The sequence below is a fragment of the Pempheris klunzingeri genome, chromosome 24 (assembly GCF_042242105.1).
Source record: "Pempheris klunzingeri isolate RE-2024b chromosome 24, fPemKlu1.hap1, whole genome shotgun sequence".
NCBI classification, from domain to species: Eukaryota; Metazoa; Chordata; class Actinopteri; order Acropomatiformes; family Pempheridae; genus Pempheris; species Pempheris klunzingeri.
Genome location: NC_092035.1, coordinates 4561767 through 4589610, shown reverse-complemented (window position 1 = coordinate 4589610; position 27844 = coordinate 4561767). Strand labels below are relative to the sequence as shown.

The 27844-nt window shown below is 43.4% G+C and overlaps 2 protein-coding genes across 2 annotated transcripts; both read left to right on the top strand.

Annotated features, from left to right (window-relative positions):
* The first annotated feature begins 11483 nt into the window (after window positions 1–11483).
* On the top strand, window positions 11484–17135 carry LOC139223591 (cyclic AMP-responsive element-binding protein 1-like). The gene is made up of 8 exons (XM_070855560.1): window positions 11484–11617; window positions 12643–12733; window positions 12879–13025; window positions 13228–13328; window positions 13601–13740; window positions 14267–14446; window positions 14590–14743; window positions 15098–17135. The coding sequence occupies exons 2-8, from the start codon at window positions 12650–12652 to the stop codon at window positions 15240–15242; spliced, it is 951 nt and encodes a 316-aa protein (XP_070711661.1). The 5' UTR covers window positions 11484–11617; window positions 12643–12649; the 3' UTR covers window positions 15243–17135.
* Window positions 17136–17916: 781 nt separating this feature from the next.
* Window positions 17917–27546, top strand: LOC139223872 (MSL complex subunit 3-like). Its single transcript, XM_070855880.1, has 14 exons — window positions 17917–18167; window positions 19368–19450; window positions 19635–19730; window positions 19949–20043; window positions 20129–20226; window positions 20420–20548; window positions 20771–20928; window positions 21148–21306; window positions 21399–21634; window positions 22256–22345; window positions 22685–22794; window positions 22954–23053; window positions 23172–23256; window positions 25757–27546. The coding sequence occupies exons 1-14, from the start codon at window positions 18069–18071 to the stop codon at window positions 25854–25856; spliced, it is 1638 nt and encodes a 545-aa protein (XP_070711981.1). The 5' UTR covers window positions 17917–18068; the 3' UTR covers window positions 25857–27546.
* The last annotated feature ends 298 nt before the right edge of the window (window positions 27547–27844 follow it).

Genomic DNA, 27844 nt, shown 5'->3' with positions numbered 1-27844 from the left:
GTTTTTACTGTAGTCCTGCACAGTTACAGTACATTTCACACACAGTGCAGCGCATGTGACCTGCACCGACTCTTCAGCGAACGCTCCTCGCCCCTTCAACACCGGCGGGGTAAAGGCTCGTCTCCTCTGTGTGAGCCTCTGTGCCCCATCCACCCACCCGACTGCCAGCCAGCCAGCCAGCAAACCTTCGTCAGCAGCTAATTAAATCTACTGCTATTCATTTGGCCTTAATGTGCTTTTAATTGGATTACAGGGCTGGTCATGGGGAGGGTTCAGGAAGGGGTGAGGAGGACGACAGAGAGCAGGGCGCGAGGTGAGGGGACGAGGGAGGAGAGGCTGTCTGACACGAGCGTGAGTGAGGTAACCTTATTATTCTGTCCGAACGGAGGGGGGGGGGCAGAGCAGGGAGGGAAAGATGGTGGGGCGAGAGAAGAGAGGAAGGAGAGAGAAGGATGAAGCTTCTATAATGATGCGATGAGTGTTTGTTTTTTGCAGTCAGCGGGATTTTGGGTTTTAAGAGAAACTCAACACATCTGTAACCGGCGGGCGGGACAGAGAAGGGCAGGGATGGGGGGGTTTGGTGTAAAGAGGAGACGAGGCTTTGATGTGGTGATAAGAAAGTTACAGTATATAACAGCACCCAGAAAGACAGCACCCAGTGATAGCCAGAGAGGGAGGAAAAGATCAGAAGAGCAGGAGGAGTGACGAGCATACGAATGGTGGAGAGAGGAACTGGTTTTTGGCACGGCAGTGAGAAATATATGAGTTGTTTATTGTCAGAAGTAAAAGTCCTAAGGGTTTGAGAGATGCAGCAAAGCAGGAGCTGAAGTGTAGAGCTTTTAATAGTCTCGCTTTTGAACTCTAAAGCGAGAGGAACAAAGAGAAAAATGCTGTTTCACCATGACTTCCGTAACTTTTTGGAATAAAAGGCCTCACATTTGACTGCTCGCTTTGTATTCAAGTCACTACGACCAACTAGATGAAAAGGAGAGGAGGGGGGGGGGGTTTAAAGAAGGAGGTCAATGTTTAATTTTTAGTTGAATTGATAAATAAATTACAGTTGGATCGATGGGGTTTTAATCTGCAGCCGGTCTTGACAGGCAGCCAAGTCTCGCTCCCCCCCTCCCCCACTCCCCCCACCATGTGCAGCCAGCGTTTGCTGCCTGATTATGAATGAAACTTGCGTCCAGCGGGGTGACCCCTCATCTCTGACGCCCCGCCCGCTTTGAGCATGACCTCGTAGGCGTTAGAGGTGTAGCAGGTGCACAGGTGCTCACACGGCAGCATGACGGTGTGCTCACAACTCACATGGAAGCACTCACAGATAAGAAGCAAGAAAATCAGGAAGAGTTCGTTAATATGATTGTTTCTATGTTGAGAATTGGACATGGAATAAATGTGCTTCATTCTTACACTGTAAACCAATTCAGCAGGCTGACCCAGTGGCCTGCAATACAAATGCAATATAGAGGCTGGTAATTTGTTTCATTTGTTTACAGTAATTAAACTAACTGATTTATTGATATTTAAAAGATAACACCAGTGTCATTTATTTTTTCCTGCCTCTATTACACAAGGTTTAAGACCACCACTGTTTTCTCCCGTCTGGAGCTACTGTGTGTTACTCTGCAGGTCTGTCTTACCTCCCAGAGCTCACAGCCTCCCATTGTTTTCAAAAATCCATTAATGGGCACCGTTTTCATGTTTTCTATTACGGTGCACTCTTACATACTTCTTCTGGCTGCAATGAAGTGTCAAAACAAAAACTTAAGGCAGATTGGCAGGCAAATTTTACCGGAGACGTGCATTGATTTCTTTGCTCTCAGTTCCAGTGGAACGGAGCCACTTTCAATACAAATAACATGATTTTGGCTTTATGGAGGTACAAAGTCATGTTGGTAAAATTAAAAGAGTCACCATCCATCACATGATGAATTACGTTTGCCAGTGCAGCAACAACTGCTTTAATGCACTTTTGAAAACAATAGGGGAATGTGACCTCTGGGGTGGAAGGCAAACCTGCTGCAGAACAGACATTGGTAGGAGGAGGCTGCACTTTTCTTTGTGTGAAGGGGAACTTTTCAACATTAAAATCACTTTGCCAGTCATTGGGAGGATGACATGTGTCTGTCTTCTGTGGCTCTGGATGAGCTGTGTCCGGTCAGAGGAAACATCACATCACACTGGTGTCTTTCAAAGGCCCCGAAAGCCTGTTGTCTTCATCGACTTCTTACTGTGAGTGAATGACTGGCCATTCATTCGGAATGAAGACGACCCGGCCCAAAAAGGAGGGAAGACGCCGAATGAACGTACGAGAGCAGACAGGTAATGAGACGCAGGTGGAACTAATTAGGGTAAATGCTAAATGCATCTCTTGTATTGTCCTTTTAGTGTTTAATTAATTCCATGTGTTGCTCAAAGCAGTATTAACCCTATTAAAGGAACAGTTTGACATTTTGGACTTTTACACTTATTTGCTTTCTCACCAAGAATTTGAAAGAAGATCAATATCACTCTCATATGTGTTCCTTAAATATGAAGCCAGTTAGGAGATGGGAAGCAGGGAAAACAGCTATCCTGGCTGACTGATATCTCAAAACGGAGCTTTTTTTTGTAACATTAAATAAGATTCTGACAGTGTCTCAGCTCGAACCAAGCTGTGTTAAGCTCATGGACGTACACTTGGGACCTTGATGGCCCTGTAAGCCTGCTGTCACAAACAAGGTGACACTTTGGTCGTCTTGGTTTAAGGCCCAGCCTCTAAAGCACATCCCAACTAGATGATGTCAAAATCAATATGGCAATGTCATCAGGCCTGCTCCAGGAGTAATGATGGTCCTCAACCTGCTCTGAAGTCATGCACATGCACACACTTAAACACACCCACATCACTCCCCCACTTCTTCATCATATCATCAAGCCCATCAGCAGGCTTAATGGGGAAGCGATCAATACATCACAGGGGTCGAGGTGAGCGAGGCGAGTAAACCGGCAGCTCGTGACACTCGTACTAATGGTGCCACCAGCCGACGCTGCTCCACCTGCCACTGTCAAACTAACTGTCCATTGTCCTTATCATCGCCACATCCACCTTCGCCTAAGCCACTCACTGTTGCTACTGGTGACTAGGGTGTTGGATGATAACAGGGCGAAGGTCAATCCCTCTTGATGGTACTACGCCTGTCGTTAAGTGTGGGAAACAGCGTTGCTTGTGTCATCCAAATGAGATCTGGGTAGATTAGATCCTGTAGTTTCTTGGACTCAGTGGCGGCGTTGGAAAGAGCATGCCCACTTTGCTTGTTGGCTCGAGTGCGGGTTTATGTTTAGTCTGTCCCCTCGCCCTAACCCCTCATTACAGCCAGTTTATCATGCCAGGAAGAGAGTGGCAAAAACAAATTAGTCCACGGGAGGGGAAAATAGCTGGGGATATCGATTTCGCCTTTTCATGCCAGAGTGGAGCACAGAAAATATTGGGCTATAAAAGGGAAACAAGGATATAAAGCCATTACAGTGCGCACTTAATTGATCCCACTTCCCATAACAAATTAATTGAGCGGAAAATGGCAGATGGCTTTGATGAATGTCATAAAAAAGGCTTGTCAGCAAGCCCGGTGTGTGCGACCCCCTTGCTCAGTCGCTGTATCGCATGAAGGAGCTGCTTAGGAAGGAGGCTTGTGGGAGTGCAGTGTGTGTTTCTTCGAGTATTTACATCCCAGTGATCCTGATGTTAATCAAGTTGACATATTGACATCACTGCTAATTGTCTACTGCTTCTTGGTGGATTTTTTTCTTTTCTGTCCTCATTGTCTTGTTTCTCTTCCTCTGCGTTCCTTAACTGCAGTTTCTGTACAGGTGCATGTTTGTTTGCCCAAGTGTGTGTGTGTGTGTGTTTCGGTGTATGTTTATACTGACAGGCTGCTGCCCCAGTAGCAGAACAAATGCTAATTTAATCAATTGGCTATAAATCCTACTGGCCGCTGACTCATGCGTCTTCTGCCCTGGGGACTCCAACAAAAACCCTGCCAGTGCAGTTTGTTCAGCACACACACACACACACACGAGCATCCATCTTTCATCCTCATCTCTTCCCGCTTCCATCACTGCAGCATCAGAATTATTTCGAAACAACCAGCGAGTATAAACACACATGCAGATGTTGACAGACTGGGATAATTGCTATTTTTTTTCCTTCAGCTAAAATTCCTTGGCTGTGCAGACAGCTTAGAAGCTGCGATTGATCCTTATTAGCACTCATAAACACACACACACACACACACACACTCACACAGGCATCCATCTCCCAGTTAACTTTCCTGCAACCCATCTTAACCAGAGAATTATTTATGGAGAGGATATTCCTTCTCACTTTTGCCCCCTCCCCCATACACACACACACACGATGCTGACACACCTGCAGTTTCATGACATCCAAATCTGCTAAAGCTGCTGAGACAGCGTCTTCAGGGGGGGCTGTGAGACTGGTTGGGGGGCACAGTGGGGCGATAGAGTGACAGAGAGACAGAAAAACAGGGATGCAGAGAGCGGCAGAGTGACAGAGAGAAGAAAATGCCAGAGAGAGCAACAGAGCGATAAAGAAAAGTCAGAAAAAAGATAGAAAAAAGGGTGACAAGAGAGAGAGCGGGAAGCAGAGAAGAGCTGCTGTCTGCTAGCAACATTGCTGGTTGGTACCCACAGGCTCTGCTCAGAATTCTGCGGGGCCTCTGTGGCCCCCGTGTTCCCCATCAATCTCAGGCTGCTCTGGCAGCCGCCAGCGGCTGCATCTTAATCTGCTGGGGCTGGACGTGAGGACGGACAGGTCGCCTGGGCCGTGCAGTAAATAACCCTTCTCCTGACTGTCCCCTTCTATTCCCCTATGCATACACAGGCATGGGAACACACACGCAAGCACACACACACACACACACACACATTCTGGCTGCTCTTTTTCAACGCGGATATTTCTGCATCGTGTGACTTTGGACACAAGTGAGCTCTGTGTCAAGTGTATGAGAGACGCCACTTTTCAAGATGATAAAAGGTGTCAAGTAAAACATTTAAAATGTAATAATGTTTAAACATAAGGGGAAAATAAAAACATTATTTTCAGACTCTGTCAGGTGAGAAGTGAATTATCTGATGTGACTGGTTCAGTCACACTGCTTGTGTTGTGAACCAGTCACATCTAAACCAATACTAAACACAGAACTTATTCAGATTGGTATCTATGAATAATTTCTGCAAAATGAGCAATTTGTAGAGAATTTCTCACATACTGTGACACTCAAAAAGACTGGAATAAATTTTAAATTTACATGATATTTGCCACACTCCCTGCCCCATGGGTACTTTTTTTTGGTACCTTTTTTTCTTTTGGGTTGGGGGGGGGGGGTATCAGTCTTTTTATGTGTGTTTTACATTTATACACATACACACACACACACTAACCCACACAAAGCCGGCATCATTCTTACAAGCAACAGCGGTGACAGCTGCAAAGATCTGACACAAAAGATGCACTATCTGAGAAACACGGAGGAGGCAAGGTGAGAGAGACTCTGCGGATTAGAAGGCGGCTATCTCTCTCGCTCAGGGGCCTCTGAAATCCAGGAGGCAGCCAGCACTAGTCGCCGGGCTCACAGGCTACACGGCCACAACCCTACACCAATCCTCTGCGAGGATCAGCTGAATTTACAACCAGGCACAGCCCTATTCCCCTAACCCCCCACCCCTCTTCTCCATCGCTAAGACCTTGACAGGTCAAAGGTCACCATATCCTCCCCACCTGCCAAGCGCGCTTGCTCCGACGGCCCCGGGGCAGAGCACATTGTGTTCCCGCTGGGACACCAGTAGCCATGGCAACTTTTGAACTCGGCAGGAAGAGGAGGTGAGGGATGAGAGCAGGGTTTGTACGGTAACGGTGTTCTGCCGTTGTGAGTGACAGCTTCCCAGGGTCTTTATATACGTCTTTTACACACACACACACACATGCGCGTGTTCAATCAGAAATATATTCAAGCTACATGCAAAACCCACACAAACAACATATACTACATATACAATCACACGCCGAGTCGAGCCGAGATGGAGGAGATGTACAAGCATAAGCACATCCTCGCACTGCATGGACACACACAAACACACACTTGCCTTCTCTGTTTGACAGATGACCTTACGCTCTGTGTCACTGAGCCGCAGTCTCTGCCTCTGTTGTCCAGAATGACATGTTATGACGGGAAGGAGCACTGCGGCAAGTCCACACACACTTACACACACACACACATACACACACTCCGGCACCTCGCCCATCATGTGTGTGTTTTTGTCTTTACCACTGTCTTGCCCTCCTACTGGCTCACCAAAAGAGAAAAGGCAACAGGGGGGATTGAAAGTCGATTTTCATTTAAGAAAGAAAACAAGCTGGAAAAAGTCATAGATCAAAAGTTAAAATATGAAAAATGCACTTCTGTGTTTAAAATGTGAGGATGATTTTTTTCTTTATATCTTGCAGCAAATGTTTTGATATGGAACTGATGTTGATACATGTGAATGAGACAAAATCCGCCTTTTACGTTGCTGGATCACAGTATTTTGAAAGTGTTACGTTCATCGGAGTGGAACTTCCTCCATGACAATCAAATTCTTGCAGGGCCCGGATACATGTTTTACCTCCAAGCGTGAATACCCGAACAAGCGGTTATCTCTTTACACAGAACCCTAATTAAAGGAAAGATCCAAGTTTCCAAGTGTGCATTTCTGGTTTCTTCACAGGACGAGATGGTTTCAGCTGGAACTGAATTGCGTTAACAAACACGGAGGTGTGTGGAAAAAGCTTGTCTAACCGTGGGAAGCCAAACACAGCCGATAAAGAAACACCAGAGACCAGCTTTAAACTCCTGGCAATCAAAGAGGGAAATTACAGATGCCGCAGTAGCACAAAAAATTGAACTGAGAGTAACAAGATGGTGCTTAAAGTGAATAACTGAAATTGGCATCCTTCACTGCCGTGTTTATACTATCGGTGAGGGTTTTCTGAAAGAGATGTTGTTTTGTATTTACTAGTGTTATTTGATATTTGCTGGAAAGGAAGCACAGTGTAGTGGAGTTAGGAAGAAAGGGATTGCATGTGGCCAACGGCTCATATGAGAGTATTTAAATGAGCTAGACCTGAAAAGTCTGTCTGAAGCTAATATGTCTGTTTTTACCAGGCATTAAGAATGAAACAACTGCATTAAAAACAACAGCATCTTGCGTTATGGTACACAGTGCTGTCAGTTTTGTAGCACCGATCCAACTTCTTTTCTCCTGATACAGATTCCAGTACTTCAGATCAGTTTATTTGCCAATACCAAATGCACACCCCTTACCAGCCTGTTTGTACCTCACTGTAATGACCTGAGGGGGGGGTGTTCTTATGCAAGGTGTCACTGTGGCACTAAAAACTGGTGTGGAAATTCAGTAAATGTGAATGATTAAAGCAGATTTTTTTTTTTAATCTGTCCATCCCTAGTACGACAGAAAGGGCACGTTTGGCCTTGCAGTTGCATCAAGGCTTATTGGTGGTTTTGTATCCCAGCAGCAAATCTACATTTGACTGCCTGAACTTATGCTGCCTTTAATTGGAACCCATGGAGCTCATGGATATGACATGGGAGGTCATGTACATGTACATACTGACGCCAGAATTCATGGCTAAACCTGTTACTGTGTGGGCTACGTGAGCTTACCAGCCGCTGAATAATTAACTTCCATGGCCTCCGCCATTTCTGAAAACACCATCAACACGTCACAACCATCCAAAGTCTTGAAAACCACGAGAAGGGGGCGTTCATATGAACTCTTATTGTGGCCACGACCCCATCTGAAAGCACCAGTGCCTCTCTGCCCTGGCTCAGTGAGGAAATACTGTCTGTGGAAACATAAAACATACTAAATATAACACAACTTTGAAAGATACCCGCTTGATTTGTGTGACTCAGACTGCTGAAGCATTATATTAGCTTTGGCTGAACGTTGGAATTAATTTTTTGGACAGAACAAGGACTGGATTTTGATGGAGGAGGAACGGTCACTGTGACCAATAACTCTTCCAATGTAGTCATGGGCATGAGGGTATTGAAAAAATCCAAACCTAACCTTTAAGAGAGAAAGGATGGCCAGATGGAAGAAGCAGGGGGAGGGGAGTGGGTGAAAAATCCTTGCAGGAGGAAAAGATAGAGAGGGAGGGGAGGAGCTGACACCTTGACGGATTGATTGAGATCGCCCAATACACGGTGTTGCCTCCAGCCTAGATTAGCAAGAGGTCTGGGTCAGCACAATCTCTGTGTGTTAGATAACTCTCCTGCCTTGCAGCTGCAGCTTGATACTGCACCTCAGCGACACAATATTTTACTGGATATCTCTGAAACTCACATCTCCAGATTTGAGAACCTGGCTTATGTGTGTGTGCATGATAGAGAGAGACAGACTGTGGGGGCCAGTATCCATGGCAACCCCAGCCAGGTGCACTGGTTCATATGCGATTCAGGTAATTCAACCTACGATGAAAAGCATGCATATAAGGTCAGTGGTATTCAAATGTGCTGCGTGTTTTCCCCTATGTATTCATATTCAGCCTCTCTGGACGGCGCCACGCGGCCTCCTGCACGCCCATATGAGCTGACATCTCCCACAATGAGAGCGAGTTGAGTGGCAGGTATGATATTTCCACTCAGTTTGATTGAGGACTGCATTTAAAATTGGACGGCAATGTTGTCAGAGTATATCAGCCATGTTATTAATGCACTCAATATTGCTGAAGACATGCCCGATGCCGAGGGGTGCTTGTTGCATGCGCTGCCTCGCATCATGATTTGGACAGGGTCATGGTTTTTCATACAACTGTGTGATTTTAAAAAAAGCACACATAGAAAGAGGTGGCGATGAAAACAGAGAGGCACAAAAAATTGGGGAAATAGAAAGTGTCAAAGAGCTTGCTGTCGATGAGGTTTTGGAGGCTTGTGCTAAGCCAGGGGCTTTGACAGCTGGGTTTAAGGAAAAAGGAAAGGGCTACGGATTGGAGTCAGGTCTCTACTTCACATTCTGAAGATTAAACTCCTATCCTCCTCCTACACCATTTTGGACGTCTGTGGCATCATTTTACCCTGCTGTTTGTGGGTGTTTCAGCAGTGATTTGCAGCCGGGGTCGTCGCTGTGGTGTGGTTGCTGCAGAGCGCTCTAGTAAAAACCTCGCAATCAGATATTCTCTGCCAGTGCTCACCAGCATAAGCAGCGAGAATCAGAAATGTGCTTTAATCACCAGGCACACTGTCTACGTGGAGATACATTCAGAAAATGGTGGTGATGGTGATGTGATAAAGAAGTGAATAACGCAAGGAGGCTCTGATTGTGTTTGTGCATTCATGTGTTTTCAACAGAAAATGTGAAAGGTTTTGGGTTTCACTGACTGGAAGCTAAATTAAAATGTATTTATACAAATCTAGAGCTGAGAAGATTAGTTGATCCACAGAAAATTAATTAGCCATAATTTTAATAATTGTATGGTAATAAAAATGGTTTTTAATCAAAAATGCCAAGAAACTATTGGTTGTAGCTTCTGAAAAGCGATTGTAAGCTGTTTTTCTCAGTCTAAATTGAGTATCTTTCGGTTTTGGTTGATTAAAAAAATCATCTTGGGCTCTGGTAAAATTTAGCCTAATTAATTAATCTTCATGATTAATCGATCATAAAAAAATATCTTTAATCGTAAGTCCTTGCAAACCCTTAAGGTTTTCTGCTTTTTTTCTTCATGTCTGTTCATGTCACCTTTAAACTTTTGTCAGTGTCACTTTAGAGAATGATTTTAAAAGCCAACAAACCATAGTTTAAACAAAATCTTGGTAGCACTTACATTATTGTGTGCAACAACGACAAACTGATCAAATGTGCACAACAGGCATACAAATTGACTAACTTTCACAAAAACACTTACAGTAATCTGAATGTGCACAGCTTGCATAGTCAACTGCACAGTGAATGATAACAAACGAAAGCTCTCCTCTCTTGGAGGCTAATTATGGTTTGCTAAGGCTATCCTTGCTGGTGATCATTATTAAGGGAAATCAATGTGCAATCAAGTCACTGACTTGGACTCAGGAACAGATAAGGGGATGCCTTAGTAGCAAATATTTATTAGATTTGACATGAGAGTTGCATCACCTATTCACCATTCATTATCAGTGCTTGACTTTGACTGGAAAAGTGCAAAATTTAAGATTCTGTCAAACAGTTTTTAAGGAAGAGAAGGAGATTGGTTGGGTCAGTATTGATTGCGTTTGCACCACCAGTGTAGTCAATCACTTGATAGGTGAAGATGGATATGTTTGACATCTGTGTGTCTGTGCATGTGTGTATTAAGAGACCTCCGAAATGACCTCGCACATAGAGATGATGGTCATAAATTGGTCTGAAGTCTCATTTTCCCTGCAGGATTTTGACCAGCTGCCACAGCTTAGAACCCATTTCAGTCCTACAGCACCAGCCCTCTCACACCGAGTGACAGAGTTAATGAGTGCATTTTATGGCCAGATTGGACGACCAAGGAGAAGCAAATGTAACGAGAAACGTGAGGGCTGTAAATAGTACATAATAAGTGATAGAGGGCTGGAGCCCACTGGTTTCTTATTAAAATCACAGTGTGGTTTGGTGGTGGCATAATAGTTAAGACTCGTCAAATTCACAGATAACTGATCATATCAGACATAACAAGACACAAGAAACATGCACCTAAACATCCCATAATGAGGCACAGTCGGTGCAGACTATCAAGCTGGGAAGAAATAAAGAAGGATGCTGCTGCCACCATGTGTATCGCAACAGCAATGCACAGCATGAATTTCAAAACCAATCCAATAATGTGTGCCTAAAAGTGTTTTATAAGACAAAACTAACATCTGATCCATAATAAACAGAGGAAACTGCCTCCAACTAAATACAGTGTAATTAGTAAAAAGAAAAAGATAAATGAGTGCATACTCATTACAAAAATTCAATTGTCAGGAGATAAAATGTCACGAGAAAAATAAATATAAGTAAGATTCTAGTTTTAATATTGTAGAATTACTATATAATGTTTGTTTTTGACTATTTAGTTTGAGGTTTTTGAGCTTGAAAACAGTATTCTTGTTCTCACAAGGTATTAAATTTGCAAAAACAGAAATAAAATTATCTGAATTTTTAGGGGCAGAATATATCCACACAATGTGCACCAGACTTGCGAATAACTTGACATTGAGCATGCTGTCATTGATTATTATTATTTTAAGTGTTATTTTAAGATTTATTATTACCCAACATTGGCGCATGCGCGAATCGGTACGAGGACGTCGAGCCCTTATCTCGGCTATCTCCGTGGGTTTCCACCATTTCCTCGGCTGCCTTCGTGACTCTCCGGCCCTCTCCGTGTTCACTCGAGTCCAGTCGATAGAGCTGATTTTCGCTGTCGTCGTCTCCCTCGTCCTCCTCTCCGTGTTGTTGTTCTCGGTGACGCGACGGAGGTGTAGCCTGACGCGGTCTCTTACGTGTCGGTCTGAATAAAAGTGGAGCTCCGTAGACCCGGGAGTGACGAAGCGAGTCTGTGTTGGTAAGAGGATACGCATCCGATGTTTGCTAAACAGATAGATGGCTGCCCAGAGAGGGTATTCGCGCCTAATATCCGCACAAAGCCAACAAAGAGATCATGGCGGCGGTGTTGCAGAGGCTCACAAAATGAGTCAGTCTCTGCAAGGCTCGCTGGCACGGAACACATCTGAGACATAGGTATTAATATGGGAGTGGGCTTGCATCTTTTTTCTTTTAAATAAACAGCCTAGAAATAACTAACAAACGCAAGTTGCCATGTTGAGCTAATTCATGTCAACACGGTGCTAAAAACTAGAATTTAGCCTCCAGATCCGTAAGTGAAAGTGGGGTGCACTAGTTGCAAACAAAACTGGGATACAATACATGCAGACGTTTCCCTCCATAAAGGCTCACAGCTAGCGGCTAAACGTAATGAATTAGTCAGTGCTGTATTACCTTACACTGAGTTAAAGCTTATAGCAGAGCACAAAACTGAAGTACGGGCTGTTAAAAAGTGGAAAAAATGAGCTGAAATAGAGTCTTGACATTAAATAACTGGCTGCTAACTGTGCTAATATTCAAATGCATTCCCGTTAGCTTGCTAGCATGCTAACAGTAGCAATGGAGCGCCAACTGCTCAAGCTAGCTACATGCTAGCTGTAAGTTAGTAGCCAAGGAGTTAGCTTTAGCCTCCGGCGTTTCTGGCAACTTACATTGTAGCAGCTCATTTTAAAATCAGTACATTGACGTTGTGTTGTCAGTGCTTGAATAACACGTGTGCTAAATGGCTTTTTAAATGAATGGGTTTGCTAAAATCTCTCATGTTTATGAAAGGAAAGTCAGTTTTTTTTTCTTTTTAAATAAAATAAATGCTAGCATTTCAGCTAAACCACACCCTCTTAAAGTATCAACAAGCACTGTAGACAAGGCACAGCCTGCAGAGTGTCTGCTGTGCACCTTAGATGGCTTTGTCACTGTCTGTGCTGCTCAATTCTACTTAAAGCATGGTGTTGCATATACAGACAAGTAGTTTCTTACTTTTTGCAGATTTTAAATGACCATGGAGGCTGGTGCAGACACACAGCAAAGTGGTGAAACAGTCTCAGAGTCTGAGGCCCAGCAGATCACCCTGGCCCAGGTAAATCTTACCATCACTGTTAATTACATGCTACAGTATAAGTTGCAAGATTACTCTTTGAAAGGAAGCCTAAGTGCTACTGCTGACAGCTGCTCAGGACTTTTGCATGCAGACACTGTATGATTTTGGGTTGTCATGGTTGCAGGCGTCCATAGCAGCAGGCCATGTGACGTCCGGTAGCCCCACAGTCACCCTAGTGCAGTTACCTAATGGCCAGACAGTCCAAGTGCATGGGGTGATCCAAGCTGCTCAGCCCTCCGTTATCCAGTCCCCACAAGTCCAGACTGTACAGGTGAGAGGAGGGAAACCATGAGCACCATACTTTGCAGAAACATTGTGATAGTAGTTGTAAGCTTGTTGTTCTGTTTCATGCTTGGTAGATTTCGCAACTAAAATATGGCTACTGTGTCACAACTACATATTTGCAATGACACACGTCTTTGAAAATGGCATTGAGATGATCCATATAACTGACAATTCTTGTTGCTTTGCAGATTTCGACTGTTGCTGAGAGTGAGGACTCTCAGGAGTCTGTAGACAGCGTGACAGATTCTCAGAAGAGGAGAGAGATCCTGTCCAGAAGACCGTCTTATAGGTGTGTGACACATCTAAGCGCTAAAGTATTAATCAATTTCATCCTGCCCAAACATGCCCTTAATTTTATTGCTTTAATCTTTTGTCCGTGTCACATGTCTGAGATTGGAAGTGTTGCCTGATGCTCCATTTAATCAACTACTGTTGCTTTTGAGCAAAAAAACTTAATGTGCAACTTGTACCCAAGGAAGAAAGCCTTTGTATAATTCTTACGGATGGTCTTTTTGAATGGGAAAAGTTTGCTCAGATGTCTCTGACTGTTCCCCTCTACAGGAAGATTCTGAATGACCTATCGTCGGACGCTCCAGCAGTCCCTCGAATTGAGGAAGAGAAGTCTGAGGACGACTCAGCCCCCGCCATCACCACAGTCACCATGCCCACTCCCATCTATCAGACGAGCAGCGGCCAGTACAGTAAGTACTTTTGGACACGGATACAGTAAGCTCGTGGGTTCTGTTGAAATGTAGAGTTTCCTGCTATTAAGCGGTGCCTTTTTGGTCTCAGTAACGATGTGTCGTCCTGAGGCAAAGTGAATTTAGCGGCAGTTGAACTCTTGATAATCACATGTGGCATAATACTGAGTGAATATTGTAGTTTGATTTGCGTACATTTCAGGGTGTTAATAATTAACCATTTTAGTTGAGCAGTTAAAAATATCAGTATTGCTCACACAAGTGCTTGTACCAGCAAAAGTACAGTACATGTGAGTTTCTAACATGCATAACAAATAGAAGTAGTTGATCATTACTGCAGAGTTTGAAATAGAAAAAGGTAGATGTAGAGTCAGCGACATCACATGTTCAAGGATATTTTGAATACTGGATTAGTGTTTACCTGCCAGTGCTGCCTCACACTAGAATCACCAGGTGTGATGCACTGGACTTGCAGAACATCATAGTTACTTTATGACTGTAAACACATGACAATGTCTCTCTGCAGTTGCCATTACCCAGGGTGGGGCCATCCAGCTGGCCAACAACGGCACGGATGGAGTGCAGGGCCTGCAAACACTGACCATGGCCAACGCTGCAGCTCAGTCTGGTGCCACCATCCTGCAGTACGCCCAGACCAGCGACGGGCAGCAGATTTTAGTGCCCAGCAACCAGGTGGTTGTACAAGGTGGGAAAATAAATTCAACAGAAGGTTCTTAGTTTGAACCAGTGTGAACAGCAAACTATCAAAGCGTGTTATGGGAATTTGTCTGAGTTTGGTGCTCTATGTTTCTCTAGTTTAAAAAAATAAACACTGTCTTTGTCTGGCAGCCACCTCTGGTGATGTCCAAGCCTATCAGATCCGCACAGCCCCCACCAGCACTATCACTCCTGGGGTGGTCATGGCGACTTCACCTGCATTGGGGGGAGGAGGAGGCACAGAGGAAGTCACACGCAAAAGGGAGGTCCGGCTTATGAAAAACAGGTTTGTGTATTGTCACGCGGTTGACTGGTGTGTTGCTGAAGCTGTCGTGCTGCCGTGCTGGGACATCAAACTACTTGTTGATGTCAGTTTTTTGCAAGTGACGATGCAGTATTGAAATGTTTTTTGTAATCACTGGTCTATCAAAATACACACCTGATTGATAGTCCAGTCATTTAATCAAAGGATGCAGTAATTACTCCAAAGATGTGTGTGGCTTTTATTTTGTTAGGCCACTTGGTCTGCGTCCTCATGTTCTATATATATGTCAATGTAGAAGTAGAAAGAGAGATGTGTATGCATATGCTCAGACCTCAATAGCAGACATGCACTCACACATGTCTTTATGTCACACAGGGAGGCAGCCCGCGAGTGCCGCAGGAAGAAAAAGGAGTACGTCAAGTGTCTGGAGAACCGTGTGGCTGTGCTGGAGAACCAGAACAAAACCCTCATCGAGGAACTCAAAGCCCTCAAAGACTTGTACTGCCACAAATCTGAGTAGAAACGCCACCAAACACCTGCCAGGTGCCCGTCTGTCCCCATGTACAGAGACTCAACACAGAGCCACGCATCTGGATGCCACTCCCTCTTTTCTACTCTTTTGCTTTCTTTTTAAAAACTGCTGAAAAATCTGCAAAGTGACTCACCAGGAATAGAAAACCCACCCCACACTTCAGCGATTTGAAATCGTAACTCTGTTCCCATCAGTTTCCGATGAAAGGGTGCAGCGGTGTTAAGAACAGATGCTGGGGGAGTCTACATCTATACAGGGTCCTTGTGGTGAAGTGACGGGACAGACAATGAGGCTGTTCTTGTTCTGACACCACCAAAGGGAAGCATTCCAGTCAACGGTGCCTGGACAAACTGGGCAACATCACCAGCAACGGGGAACTGCTCGATTACTCTCGCCACTAACGACGGAACTTTTTACAGTTTAATCTCCTCGAGACACTTGGATCATTTGAAGAGGTTACCTTCGTGTGCAACATTTGTAATTGTAACTGCGCCCTTGCATTAACATCTGTTACTTACTAATGCTTTGAACTGTAGATGCGCAATGTCATGGACATTTTATCTTTTAGCTTTGTTATGGTTTACTATGTATTGGATTATCTGTTTGCATAATGCCATCGACTTGTTTTTTTTTTTTTTTTAACTTTCATTTACTTGCCTTGATGCGACATGAACAAAAAAGCTAATCATTACATTGGGTTGTAAAATTTTCATGTTAAATGCAGCTTTAAAGATTCATGATGAAGAGAGACTGAAGTTAGAATCTCAAGTGGAACATTTATGGTTACAGAGCTCTTCAAGTGGTTATTGGGTCTCTGACGCATGTTCCCAATCATATTACCAAGGCTCATTGTTTTTGATTTCTACCAGTGTTAACAAAAACATCCCCTGACGTATGCCTCCAGCAATGGAAACGGCTCAGAAAAATTGTGCATGCACCAAAGTCTGCAGTGTAGACAAAAAAAGGTTAAATTACATTATTTGTGCTAAAAGCTGTTTTAAACAATTTTATTTTCACCTATATTTTTGTACTATGGATTTTTCAATCCATTTTTTTTTTATTTGCTTTAATTTATTCCTGTATTCTTTTGGAATTAAAACCAAAAATAATGAGCCTTAACCTGTTTTGCAATGAAAGAAATACTTTGCATATTTCTAAACAGACTTTGGAGACACTGGAGTCATGGTATGTTGGTGTATTATGCTGTCGCCACCTTGTTGTCACTGGGAATGTTGGAATTCTGTATAGCTGAAGAGGGAAGAGAAGAACTAATCCTGGAGTTGGAGGTTAACAATCAGACAGTATGACCCGTCTGTGTAGTGACATCCTCAGCTGTCTCCAAAGTCTGTTTACAGGATTACAAAGCCGCGTGCGCACTTTCATTGCACATACAATCCGACCACAATTCTCACGACTTAACAGCAAAATGTCGTGCAGCACTGACCCCGCTGCTGCAGGTGAGATGCCTCAAAGGTTTTACTTGAAAGTACCAGTAATGAATTAAGGTGTCCATGAGTGTTCTGTTGCTTATTGATAACCAAGGCATCATCATCATCATCATCATCATCATCATTTGATTAGACGTTATTAGTTGTGTGGAGCCTCAAATCTCAGCGAGTACGACTCGATTGCACCTATCAAGCACCCTGCATAAGGACTGTAAAGTGCGACCAAATCAAAGACAATGACTTCACAGTGAACAAAATGGATATTTTCATGATAATGGAATGCCATAGTGTATTATTTTAGGTATTATGTATTGACATAGTATGCTTTTTTTATGTTGCTTTTCATTAATTTTGTATTCACAATTTCTAAATGTCAGCACCAACTTGTATATTACAGTGCATTATGTTAGAGCTATTCAAATATTACATTTTTGGCAGCTGTTAATAAATGTGTTTCTGGTAATCTTTCATTTATAAACACTTTATTGGATGCAAATGCAAACATGACATTTCCCATTGCACCTAGGAGGCGCTATGAGTGTCAGTGAATAGGTGTATCATCAAATATGATACATTTCCGCCAGATTTGACCATCTACAGCCGAGTTATAATCCACTTCCTGTTTCATGGCGGAAACCAAACTTTGAGGCTCCGCCCACACCAAGCCGTTAGACTTTTGTACAGCGTTTTGACAACTTTTCATCATTAAGGCGTCGGACTTCATGTGTGTCTAAGTGTCCAAAGAATAAAAATAATTATAATAATTCTTTGAATTACAATAGGGTCCTCGCCGAGTGTTGCACACTCGGTGCTCGGGCCCTAATGATATTCCTCATATCATCCTGTAAACTACATTTTCCATAAATACTGACATCTGTTGGCCAGTTTTTGTAGTTACTACTAGTGCACTACGACTACGGTGTCCGTTAGAAGCCAAATCAAGTCATTGAATTGCGTTTCTAATGTTGCCTTCATGATTATAGGAAATCTTTAATATGATGATTTACAAACTACATTAGCTTGTGTGCTGTTCAGTTTGACGCTTGGTACTGGATTGATTGTCAATGGTAATATGCTGCTTTCTATTTTATCAAGACATCCACTTGACTTGGAGTTTCAATGAAGCACACCCACACACTATAGTCACAGCCAAACCCTGCGATGTTACCGGAGGCCTGAATTGGGGAAATTACGCGTGTTCTTGAAGGCAGCAATAGAATGGCTGCGTTCGTCCCTGAACAGCGCCATCCCACCATGGTCTGCTTAGCTGGAAGACCCCACACAGAAAAGTGCCTGGGAAGGGAGGGGTTAAGGGGTTTATAAGGTCCAGATCGATGCCCCCTCACCCGCACGTCGCCATGAACAAATGAATTCGCGGGGAATTAAATATCAATTTCACCAAGGAGAGAGAGTCCTGTGCTTTGAACCCGACCCCACCAAGGCTAAAGTGTTGTATGACGCTAAGGTAACATTAGCTTTCATTATTTGCTCAAGAAAGCTCGCTGCTCTGTAATTCAACGCATAATTTAAGATACAAAAGCAGGGTTTTTCTGTAAGATTTGGGGTGTATGAGTCGTGCCGTGAAGGCTACTAAGGGCCTGTGCAAAATAGCATTAGCAGCTTAGACTGTACAGTGTAAGGTTCGCTAGCTGTTCAGATTTCTTGCAGGGTTTCCGGGTACGTTTGCTTGCAGGTTTCATGTTGAACTGCATGATTTCAAAAACATTTTAATGTCGTTGCTATTCGTTAATTTAACAAGAGGCTGCATGATGAGGCATTTCAATGAAGCTATTAAAGCACATGCAACAACAATGTTGTTTAAATGAACGTTAGCGATATATTGTAGAACAGTAAAGTAGTTATAAATGGGTGGCTATCATACAAAGTTATTAATAGCTAATAAACAAACGCACCGACACGTTTGCTACACAAGCACCGACCGTTGTAACATAACGGTCATATTAACTCACTTATTTGCTGTCTTGCTATTATAGTTGCTAGACAGCCAAGATATTAATAATACTAAGGTGTTTTAAGCAGATAAAAATGTTCCAGCCGAGTTTTATTCTTGACGGCGAAGTGCGTAATGCTATTGTTTTCATTAGCTTGCTAGCTAGCTAACGCTAACAGAGCGCAGTCTACAGTCTGTGTTAGCTTAGCTTTGGCTAACCGAGCGTAGCTAATAGTTAGCATTGACTGTTGTGTACCGCATCATTATTGTGTCGTAGCTGTTCTATTTAATGCTCAGTTAAGTTAGTGACAGTGTTCCTTGCAGAATGAGGAAAGCTTAGGCTAAACTGTAACTTAGCCGTAGCATTCAGTACATTTCAAGCGGTTAGCATCATACTTTATTAGTCTCATTGTCACAGACTGAGTGACAATGACTGTTTTCCCATTTTTGTAAAGTAGAACCTTGAACAGAACAGTGTTTCATGAAATAAGACTGATTTGCAAAGTGACTCCAGCATAGAAATAGTGGAACAAGGACTATATTATTTCCAGTTGAAATGCAAATACACAGATACTCAAATAACATGCTAAAGAACAGTTCCTGTCTAAATGCACATGCCTTCCACCTCATGAGTGTTATGATATACAGAGAAAAGCCCTGAAAACCACATGAGCCTTCAGCAGAACTGTTCTTACTGTGTGTTTTACATTACAGGTGATTGATGTCTTGATCGGTACAGATGAACATGGAGGAAGAATCCCAAAGTACCTGATTCACTTCAATGGTTGGAACAGGAGGTAACGCAAACTGACTGTCGCCTACCTAACTTAGCTATATCATACTCATTGTATTGTTTTCATTGCGAAACCTCATCAACATGTGTAATGTAGCTATAAAACACTGCTGTCAAACCATGCAAGAGTGTGTGTGTGTGTGTGTGTGTGTGTGATTTCTATTTTTCAAATGTGTGTTTTTGGATAGCTGGGATCGTTGGGCTGCAGAGGATCATGTCCTAAGGGACGTTGAAGAAAACCGTAAATTGCAACATAAACTGGCTCGCAAAGCTCTAGGTCGCATGTAAGTTCATATTCAGTTCATTCATTCGGTCACAGAAGTAATTTATCATTGATTTCAGACAGGCACAATGCTGTCAGTGACCATACATGTCACCTGTAATTCCAACCACAAGTCTAGTGCTCTCTGTCGTTGCTGTTGTGGATTTGACCTTCCTGTGGGTTTGTTCTATCTTTGCACAACACAGATAGTGTGCGCTTTGTTTTCTTTTCTGGCGATAGGAAGAGAAAGGGATGGGCAAAGAGGCGTCGTCGTCAGTCTGGTACTAAATCCACTCTGAAGACTCTCCCCAAGGAGGATGACAGCGACGACGCGTGTGAGAACTTTTCCGCCGTCTTTGTATTCCTCTCCCAGCCTCCCTCAGCAATCAAATTAATCCCTCTGCATTTTTCCGTGCTTAGGTTTGATTTCGTCATCGGACAGCAGTGACGGTGACGATTCTGACCCTGAATCTTCAAATAGCGGGGACAGCACCTTCTCTGAGGATATCAACAAAATGGTGAGGTGGATCAGTTCAGTTTCCACCTCAGACAAGGACATGTTTAGACCAACATTTACATTTTACGCCTTTAGTTTAAAGTGTCATCTAGTAAACTCCTAGTACACCTGTGGCCTTGCAGGTTCTAGAGCTTTACTCTTATCAGTTTGTTATGGACAATGCACCTGAAGGTTCATATGTTGTTTTGTTTCAGAGGGTTGAGCCAGACATCACTGTCAAGAGGGAATGTGAGGAGAAGATTGTCCATGTTGACATCAGCATCCCAGATATTCTGAAGAAGAAGCTGGAGGATGACTGCTTTTACATCAACAAGAGGAAGAAGGTGCATGCAGCAGACATTTAAGCAGTGTTACACATTTTATACTTTTAGGAAGGAAAATGTCAACAGTGGTATGAATTTCTTCTTGGTTCTTTTTCATTGTACGTATGGATCATATTTTGGCTTTAAGACTAATCATGAATTCACAACAATTGAGAGGGTACATCTGGTTGGTATGGTAAGATTAGGACGCCTGCATGAAGTGGCCATGTGTTTCCCTCCTAGCTGGTGATGGTTCCCTGTCAGACGAATGTCGTGCACATCCTAGAGTCCTACGTCAAGCACTTTGCTATCAATAAAGCATTCATGGCCAACGAGAGGTACCGGCGGCAACAGAACACCACGCAGAGCACCAGCCCACAGCCAGTCCCTCCAGAGAAGAGGTGAGCCTGCAGACACTTTGAACAGAGAAACACAACAGATGTGCATCATCCACCAGAAAGACATACGTGTTAGTTTGGGCAATAATTGAACATAATTTGTGATTTATATTGGTTCCCAGTTCCATGTCTTTTTTCTAGATTTGGTACAGACCCAGCTTGTACTATTGGTGAATGATTATAAATGTTAACTAATTATCCTCAAATTTGCTGTGTTTTAAGTGAGGAGTTGTGTAAGGAGATGGTCGACGGCCTGAGGATCACGTTTGACTTCACCCTACCCATGATCCTCCTCTACCCCTGTGAGCAAGCTCAGTTCAAAAAGGTCAGCTCCTCCAGGCTTTTCCTGGCCATCAATGAAAGCTCCCCCTGCTCCAGCAAGTAAGTGTGTCATGATGAATCAAGTTTTGGTGGCAGACCATTGTGCTCTTCCATTTAGCTATAAGCCTTGTTCTGTCCACTTGTGTTTGAAGCGCCCAGAGAGAGCGTAGCCCGAGCCCATTGGGACACAACCCGCCCACCCCCCAGTCCACTGACAGCCAACCAGCACTGAGCGATATTTCTGCCACCACGCCTACCGCCCCGGCCCCCACCCCGAAGCGCCGCCGCCACCCTGACATGGACTGCATCTCGTACCAGTCCCAGTCACTCAGACGCTCCACCAGGAACACATCTGGAGGTGACCGGCCAGCTGAGGGAAGCAGTGGAGGTACGCTTACACTACATTTGGTGCTATTTTGAAAATGATCCAACAGTGCAGTACATATAAAAGGGTTTGTACAGAATCTTGAAAGTTTGGAAAATGTCTAATTTTAACCATTGTGTTTTCAAAGTTAGGAATAAGCTTGAGTCTGAATATACTCTTTGAAAGAGTAACCTGATGTTTCATTTAGATGACCACTCTGTAAACCAGAGATTTCAATATTTGAAATGAAACCATCCCATTATATCTGTTCGTTGTCTTCCATTGTCTCTCACCAGATAATAATCATGATCAAAGCTTGCAATCAAAGTTAATATGAACAGCTGGTAAAATTGACCGTTGCTGTGGGTGTAAAGGTATTCTGTAAATGAGATTTTTCACAATTGCATTTATAGTTACAATTGAGATATGGTGATGAAGGCTTTGAGAGTCTGGTAATTTTTGGTGTAGGCACCTTGAAAGTGCTGGAATTATTCTCTTAAAGAGCTGTCTGAACTATAAGGTCTAAACTATATACATCTAGCATCTGCATCTCTTGTATGTCGATTTGTGTGTGATCTGTTTTGTTTTGTGAAGCTTATTGTAACAGGGTTATGAGTTATAAATACAGTGTGCGTAATGATCCAGGTGGAGGCAGTGCCACGGCGTCCCCACAGCTCAAACGCCGTCTGGTCGACACCTCATCACAGCCCAAGTTCTTCCTCAACCTCGACAGAAGTAAGCTGACACTAAAACATTACTTCGAACTGCAACATTCAACCTGAAAATTGTGACCTAATTGGACTATTTTATTACGATATTAATCATATTAATATGAACATAATGCATTTCAGGAAAGGTAGTATATTCCTATTTAGTGAAGTGACACATTTAGTGCTTGTAGTAACAAGTTTTGCCCAGTAGATGGTGCTAGCCAACTTCTTTCCTGCCACATTCATCCCCTTTCATGGGCTAAATAACTAGACTCATCTAAGGCTAACTCTGATCTCTCATAACAATCTGTTGCTTGCGTTGGTTCTTTCTGACACCGTTCTGTGTTCTTTTCTCTTTACCCAGAAACACCAGTGCACAGTGGCTCATCTTCCCCGTTGCCCTCGACGCCAAGCAAAGAGCGAAGTGGCCCTTTCTATGGCCTTGAGAGTCGCAGAAACAATGAGCTAAACGAGGTGATGAAATAATTTGGGATGAAGATAGTATTAGCTGGAAGGGACACAATCTCGTGCTCAAAGACACTAGCGTAGTCAGTCAGACCACACAAATTTCAGTCTCTCTAGTATTTCAGTGTAAATTTGTGTGAATCTGAGACTTTTTTGTCTTTCAACCAGGTCCTAAGTTGGAAGCTGACTCCTGATAACTACCCTCTTCATGACCAGCCTCCTCCACCCTCCTACCTGTACGGAGCACAGCACCTCTTGAGGCTTTTTGGTTGGTGTCAGTTTACTCACACTATTCATACTTGATTTCGGCTGTTGGATTGTGGTGGAGGGGAGAGATTTCCCTCTTATTTGTTATTCCCATACCCACTGTCTTGCTTTTGTTCCAGTGAAGCTTCCTGAGATCTTGGGAAAGATGCAGATCCCTGAGAGGAATCTCCGAGCTTTAGTCAAGCATTTGGAACTCTTTCTTAGGTAAGATATTTTCAGTATTATTACTTTTTTTTAAGCATAAGGGATCTCGAAGGTAAGTACTTTACAAAGCAAGAGAGGGACAGAAACAGTTTAATTTAAATCAGTTCACGGGACTAAGTACAGGTTTTGCTTTCACTTTTCTTGACACTGAACCAAAGAATGGGACTCTCCCTTCTGCACTCAGGCCTGAAGTCTTACAGTTCCTTCACTAAAGCATTCATATTGAAATCACATCCTCCCTTCATCAAAAACTGGATTGTGCTGCCAGGTGGACAGAAACTGTGAAATCATATAATTTCCTTGGAGGATAAAATCATTAAAAAGGTGAGGTGCTGCAATCCGTTAACGGGACATTAAATAGGAAGCACGTCAGCTTAAAATGCACCTTGCTAATAACCCACACAGTGCATTAACCAGGATTTGACCTAGCCAAGCGTTAAAGCTCAATAATAACTGCCAGAGTTGAACTGCAAGAAGTTCTCATTTTACGTGACAGTAGTATAGTACAAGTTAGAGCCAAAAGAATTCATCGAAAGACAGAAATATTGATTGTCAAGATATTATTAACACACCCAAAAAAACCTGAGAAACACCAAAGCAAAAAGGCAAGGAAGAGTGAGTAAAAGAGAACATTGGGGGGAGGAATGGAGTGAGAAAGAGCATGTGTTAGAGGGAGGGAGATGAGTGGGCGTTACACAAGCGCGGGAGTCTAATCTTTAAATCCTCCCTAGCGATCTTCAGTTCAGCCAGTCCCAAACCTGGGGGATTTAGGTCCTCTCATTCTCTAATCAAACGCTTGCAGTGCTGCCTCCTGCCACCGAGCAGTGCTGTGGAGCAACACCTAAACTCACCGTGGAGTGGCCACAGGGACGAAGCTGAGAGCCAAAATTGCCTCTGTTCCACCACCAAAATGTATATAAATAAATAAACTGGAGCTCAGTACTTGGTGCCACAAAAAAATCACAAGGTGGTCCTCTGAAAGAGGCTAGAACTGGTATTCATGTGTGTTTGTTGGGCGGGGAGCATTAGAGTTCAAAAACGGCATTGTCAAAACAGGACGGCAGCACTTACTGCAAAATAAAATACCAAGACCTATATTTATCTCAACAGCAGTAGTAGCTCCTCTTGGCAAAGCACCTCATCCAGTGTCATCAGCAGTAGGGGAAACATGGGCAGAAAGTCTTTTAATTCACTCCAGTGGCACCGCACTGCAAGTCACATTATTCTGCAAACTGGCACAGACAATAACTTGGGTGCAAAGACGAGTGAAGTGCTTCAGAGAAAATTACTTTTGCAGTTTCAATCTCCTCTGTAGCAGAACTATATTATTGATGATATTCAATACTGAAAACACTGCCTAATTAATATTCTCACCGTGCTGGAGACTCTGCACGACACTGGACACAAACCCAAACACTGGCGTGTTTTGGGAAAGCCTTCATGCCTTTAACTCTGAAATCAGCCTCGTGGCAGATTGTGCCGAGCGGGGAAAAAAAACTGATTGATGTTGCAGAGACTGAAGTGCAGTGCATTCTGGGATTTGGCCACAGTTGATCTCTCACTCTCCCTTTCTCTGCAAGAATGATTATGATTAAGTGTGAGTGTGTGTGTGCACATGTGAACACACACGTTATACTGATTTACAATGTGTATGCCCAAAGCGGCTTGCCTTGTGTTATTACTGATCTTACAGCTATAAAGATTAGCACAAGCCTGAATTTTTGGCACCAAGAGCAAAAAAAAATGTTTTCCAATTAATAAATGTGCATTGAAACCTGTTCAGGACCTTCCTTTTTATTTATAGGGAGGAATTAAGCTTAAATAAATATAATTTTCGTTTAAACCAAACCTTCCTCACCTTTGATTCACTCACTTCGGGACTCTCACATGTTCCCTTTATTGTCCCATTAGGTGGTCTTGTTTGTTAGCTGTTGTCAAAGCGTTCTTAAGTTCTTCTCTGATGAGGATAATTTGTTTGCATTGAGATTAGGAAGGCCGGTGGAGCTAAGATGAGATGGCAAGATTTAGAGGATTTGGCCGAGTAGCGGATACTAAGAAGATTCCGGATTAGTTTTCCCCGCTACTGATTAGATGGGAGGGGTGGGGGGGGGATTTTTCACTCTTTCCGTATCTGACTGTTGGTCGGTCATTCTCATGTTCTCAGTCGTTCTGTCATAACGATTGGTTCTCTGCTGGCCGTATAGGGACGGATGAGGGGGCTTTGTCTCTGACATATATACTCGGGGCAGAGGGCAAGGGGTCTAGGATTTATGTGGAATAAGCCAGGGATATCTAGGAAAACCAGAAGTTGAAGTGAAGTGCGACGTGACATCGAGATGCTTTCCTGTCATTGCTTTTTGCTTCCTGTAAGCCTGTCATGTCCGTTGTGTTTGTCTCTGTGTTAAATGTGACCAGAGAAGACTGCTGAAAATTGCGGGATGCCAGAATATCTCAACAGAATTCCCTCTCTTGTACTCCCTTTCCCCGCCCTCTCTCATAGGTTTCTGGCAGAGTTCCATGAGGATTTTTTTCATGAGTCTGCATATGTGTCAGCATCAGAGGCCCACTACAGCATGAAACAACCGAGGCCAATTTATTAAAGGAGATGTGGCCATTGTGTTTCCTTCCTGTGCTTGTCTCCACCCTGAACTACCTTTCAGCTTGTCTCGACTGACCTGTCTGGGCTCGTGGACAGAGGAACAAAGAGGAACTTTCCCTGGAGTTCAGCTGCATTGTTTTCCCGGACCAACGTCTGCCATCCTCGGGCCTCACATTAGTTTTCCTGCTGTGGCCTTGTGGAACCAGTTGCTTCTCCCCCGCCGCTAGCCCTCACCCACGCTCTGTTTGTGGGACTGCCCTGCATGTCAAGCCACCCTGCACTGCTTCGCTTCAATGTACTGCTCCAAAGCATGTCGAGTGCTGTGTGTTGGTGTGTGCTGCCTCATTGTAGGCCCCATATAGGAGTTAATTCATAGGAGAAAGCTACCGCTGAGTCTGTCCACGTCAACTGCTTTTTGTTACCTGGCCTGCACTTTTTAAGACCAGGCTTTAGCTGGAAAGTTCTCCAGCCCCTCCGATATTGGAGGATGGCTCAACTGTGAAAGCATATACATAATCAGCGCTGTGTGCCGAAGCCCCTTTTTTACTCCTGCTCTGACTCTGTTGCTGCTCAGAGCCACAGTTTTGGAATATTGTGGCCTGTTCACAGAAGGGAAGGGCACACAGAATGAGGCACACTCTGTTTTCTTGTTCTGCTTGCCCTACAAAAAACATTTTGGATAGTCTCTGGGGCATTGTATGCTGGTTTGTCTGTTTTGTAGCTTGGCCCTTCTTGATGTAGTGTCTTCCTGTAAGCGCTTCCCATGCAGTGCCACCACTGATCCTCCTCCGGATATATCCTTAACGCCACACTAGGACTTCTTTTCCTATCCCGGAGATGCTTCGCTGCTTTGGCTGAGCAATTCTAATTTACTGACTCTTAAAAACAATCAGAAATGTTGTTTTTCCGTCTGAATGAGTCTAAAAAGACTAAGTGGACATTACACATCTAAAAAGATGTGTAATGTCCACTCAGTTTCTTGTGTTGCTTTTCGTTTTGTCCTGTGCATGTCGGATAAATGTGTAGCAGCTGTTTGTGTTTTTTCTTCTGCCTGCCTCTCGCTGTGGCCACCTTCGAACAGAAAAGATGAGGCACAATGGCGAAACGTGCGCTGTGAACAACATATCAGAGAGTAAACCATGTGTTGCTCCATCTTCATATGCAAAACAATGTCATAATAGCTGTCGACAGGTAATCGTAACACACAGTTAAAAACTCCAGGCTGCTCATACTGTTCCCACTTGATTGTTTTAAACCAACTCAGTTCATTGAGTACTAGAAAGGTTAGACATTCACTTAAACGTGTCTAAAATGTAGTCCACATTTATGTGGCTTACAGCACGATTGTCGTGTGTACTCGTCATCACATTGTGAAAATGTAAATCCAAAACACTTGTTGATCAGTATGTTATTTATTTTTCTTTGCACACCACTGGATCACTGCTCATACATAGTTTGAACAAGAAATACTTGACAAGGCTCATTCCAGACCTGTCATACACAGTCTGTTTCTATCTGTCTATACAGTAAATAGCTGTATTGTAACACACTTGTATGTATAATGCAGTGCGTCTGTGTTTTCTGTGTACAGATGTGTAATCTGCCTAGCCTGTGAGACTTTTCTATTGTTTATCTTCAGCATTGTTTCATTTTAGCCCCGTTTTCTACATGTAGTTTAAATAAAGACTTTGTAAAGCAAATTCGCTTGTTCATATAAGAATAACGCACCATGATTGTGTGTGCTCATGCTGGCCTTAGTGATTTTAGGCATGTTTCTGATGTGTTGTACTATCTTTATTAATGCCGGCTCATTTTTGCACCTTTTCCTGCCTTTTGTGCTTTTAGCGTTACTGTAAGATGAATACGTACAAATGCATTTGAATCACCAAAAACCTCACAAATCACTCCCTTATTAAAAAGTTTGAATGTATAAAGGGGGATTCTGTCTGCTGCCCTGACCCTCCATGTCCCTGGACTATAGCAGATTAG

Excerpts from the sequence above, each read along its gene's own strand:
- LOC139223591 (XM_070855560.1), top strand. The coding sequence starts at position 12,650 with ATGACCATGGAGGCTGGTGCAGACACACAGCAAAGTGGTGAAACAGTC. Across the intron at positions 13,026-13,227 it reads CACAAGTCCAGACTGTACAG|ATTTCGACTGTTGCTGAGAG; the intron begins GTGAGAGGAGGG and ends GTTGCTTTGCAG. Across the intron at positions 14,744-15,097 it reads GTCCGGCTTATGAAAAACAG|GGAGGCAGCCCGCGAGTGCC; the intron begins GTTTGTGTATTG and ends TATGTCACACAG.
- LOC139223872 (XM_070855880.1), top strand. The coding sequence starts at position 18,069 with ATGAATTCGCGGGGAATTAAATATCAATTTCACCAAGGAGAGAGAGTC. Across the intron at positions 19,451-19,634 it reads TTCAATGGTTGGAACAGGAG|CTGGGATCGTTGGGCTGCAG; the intron begins GTAACGCAAACT and ends GTTTTTGGATAG. Across the intron at positions 22,346-22,684 it reads CTTCCTCAACCTCGACAGAA|AAACACCAGTGCACAGTGGC; the intron begins GTAAGCTGACAC and ends CTCTTTACCCAG.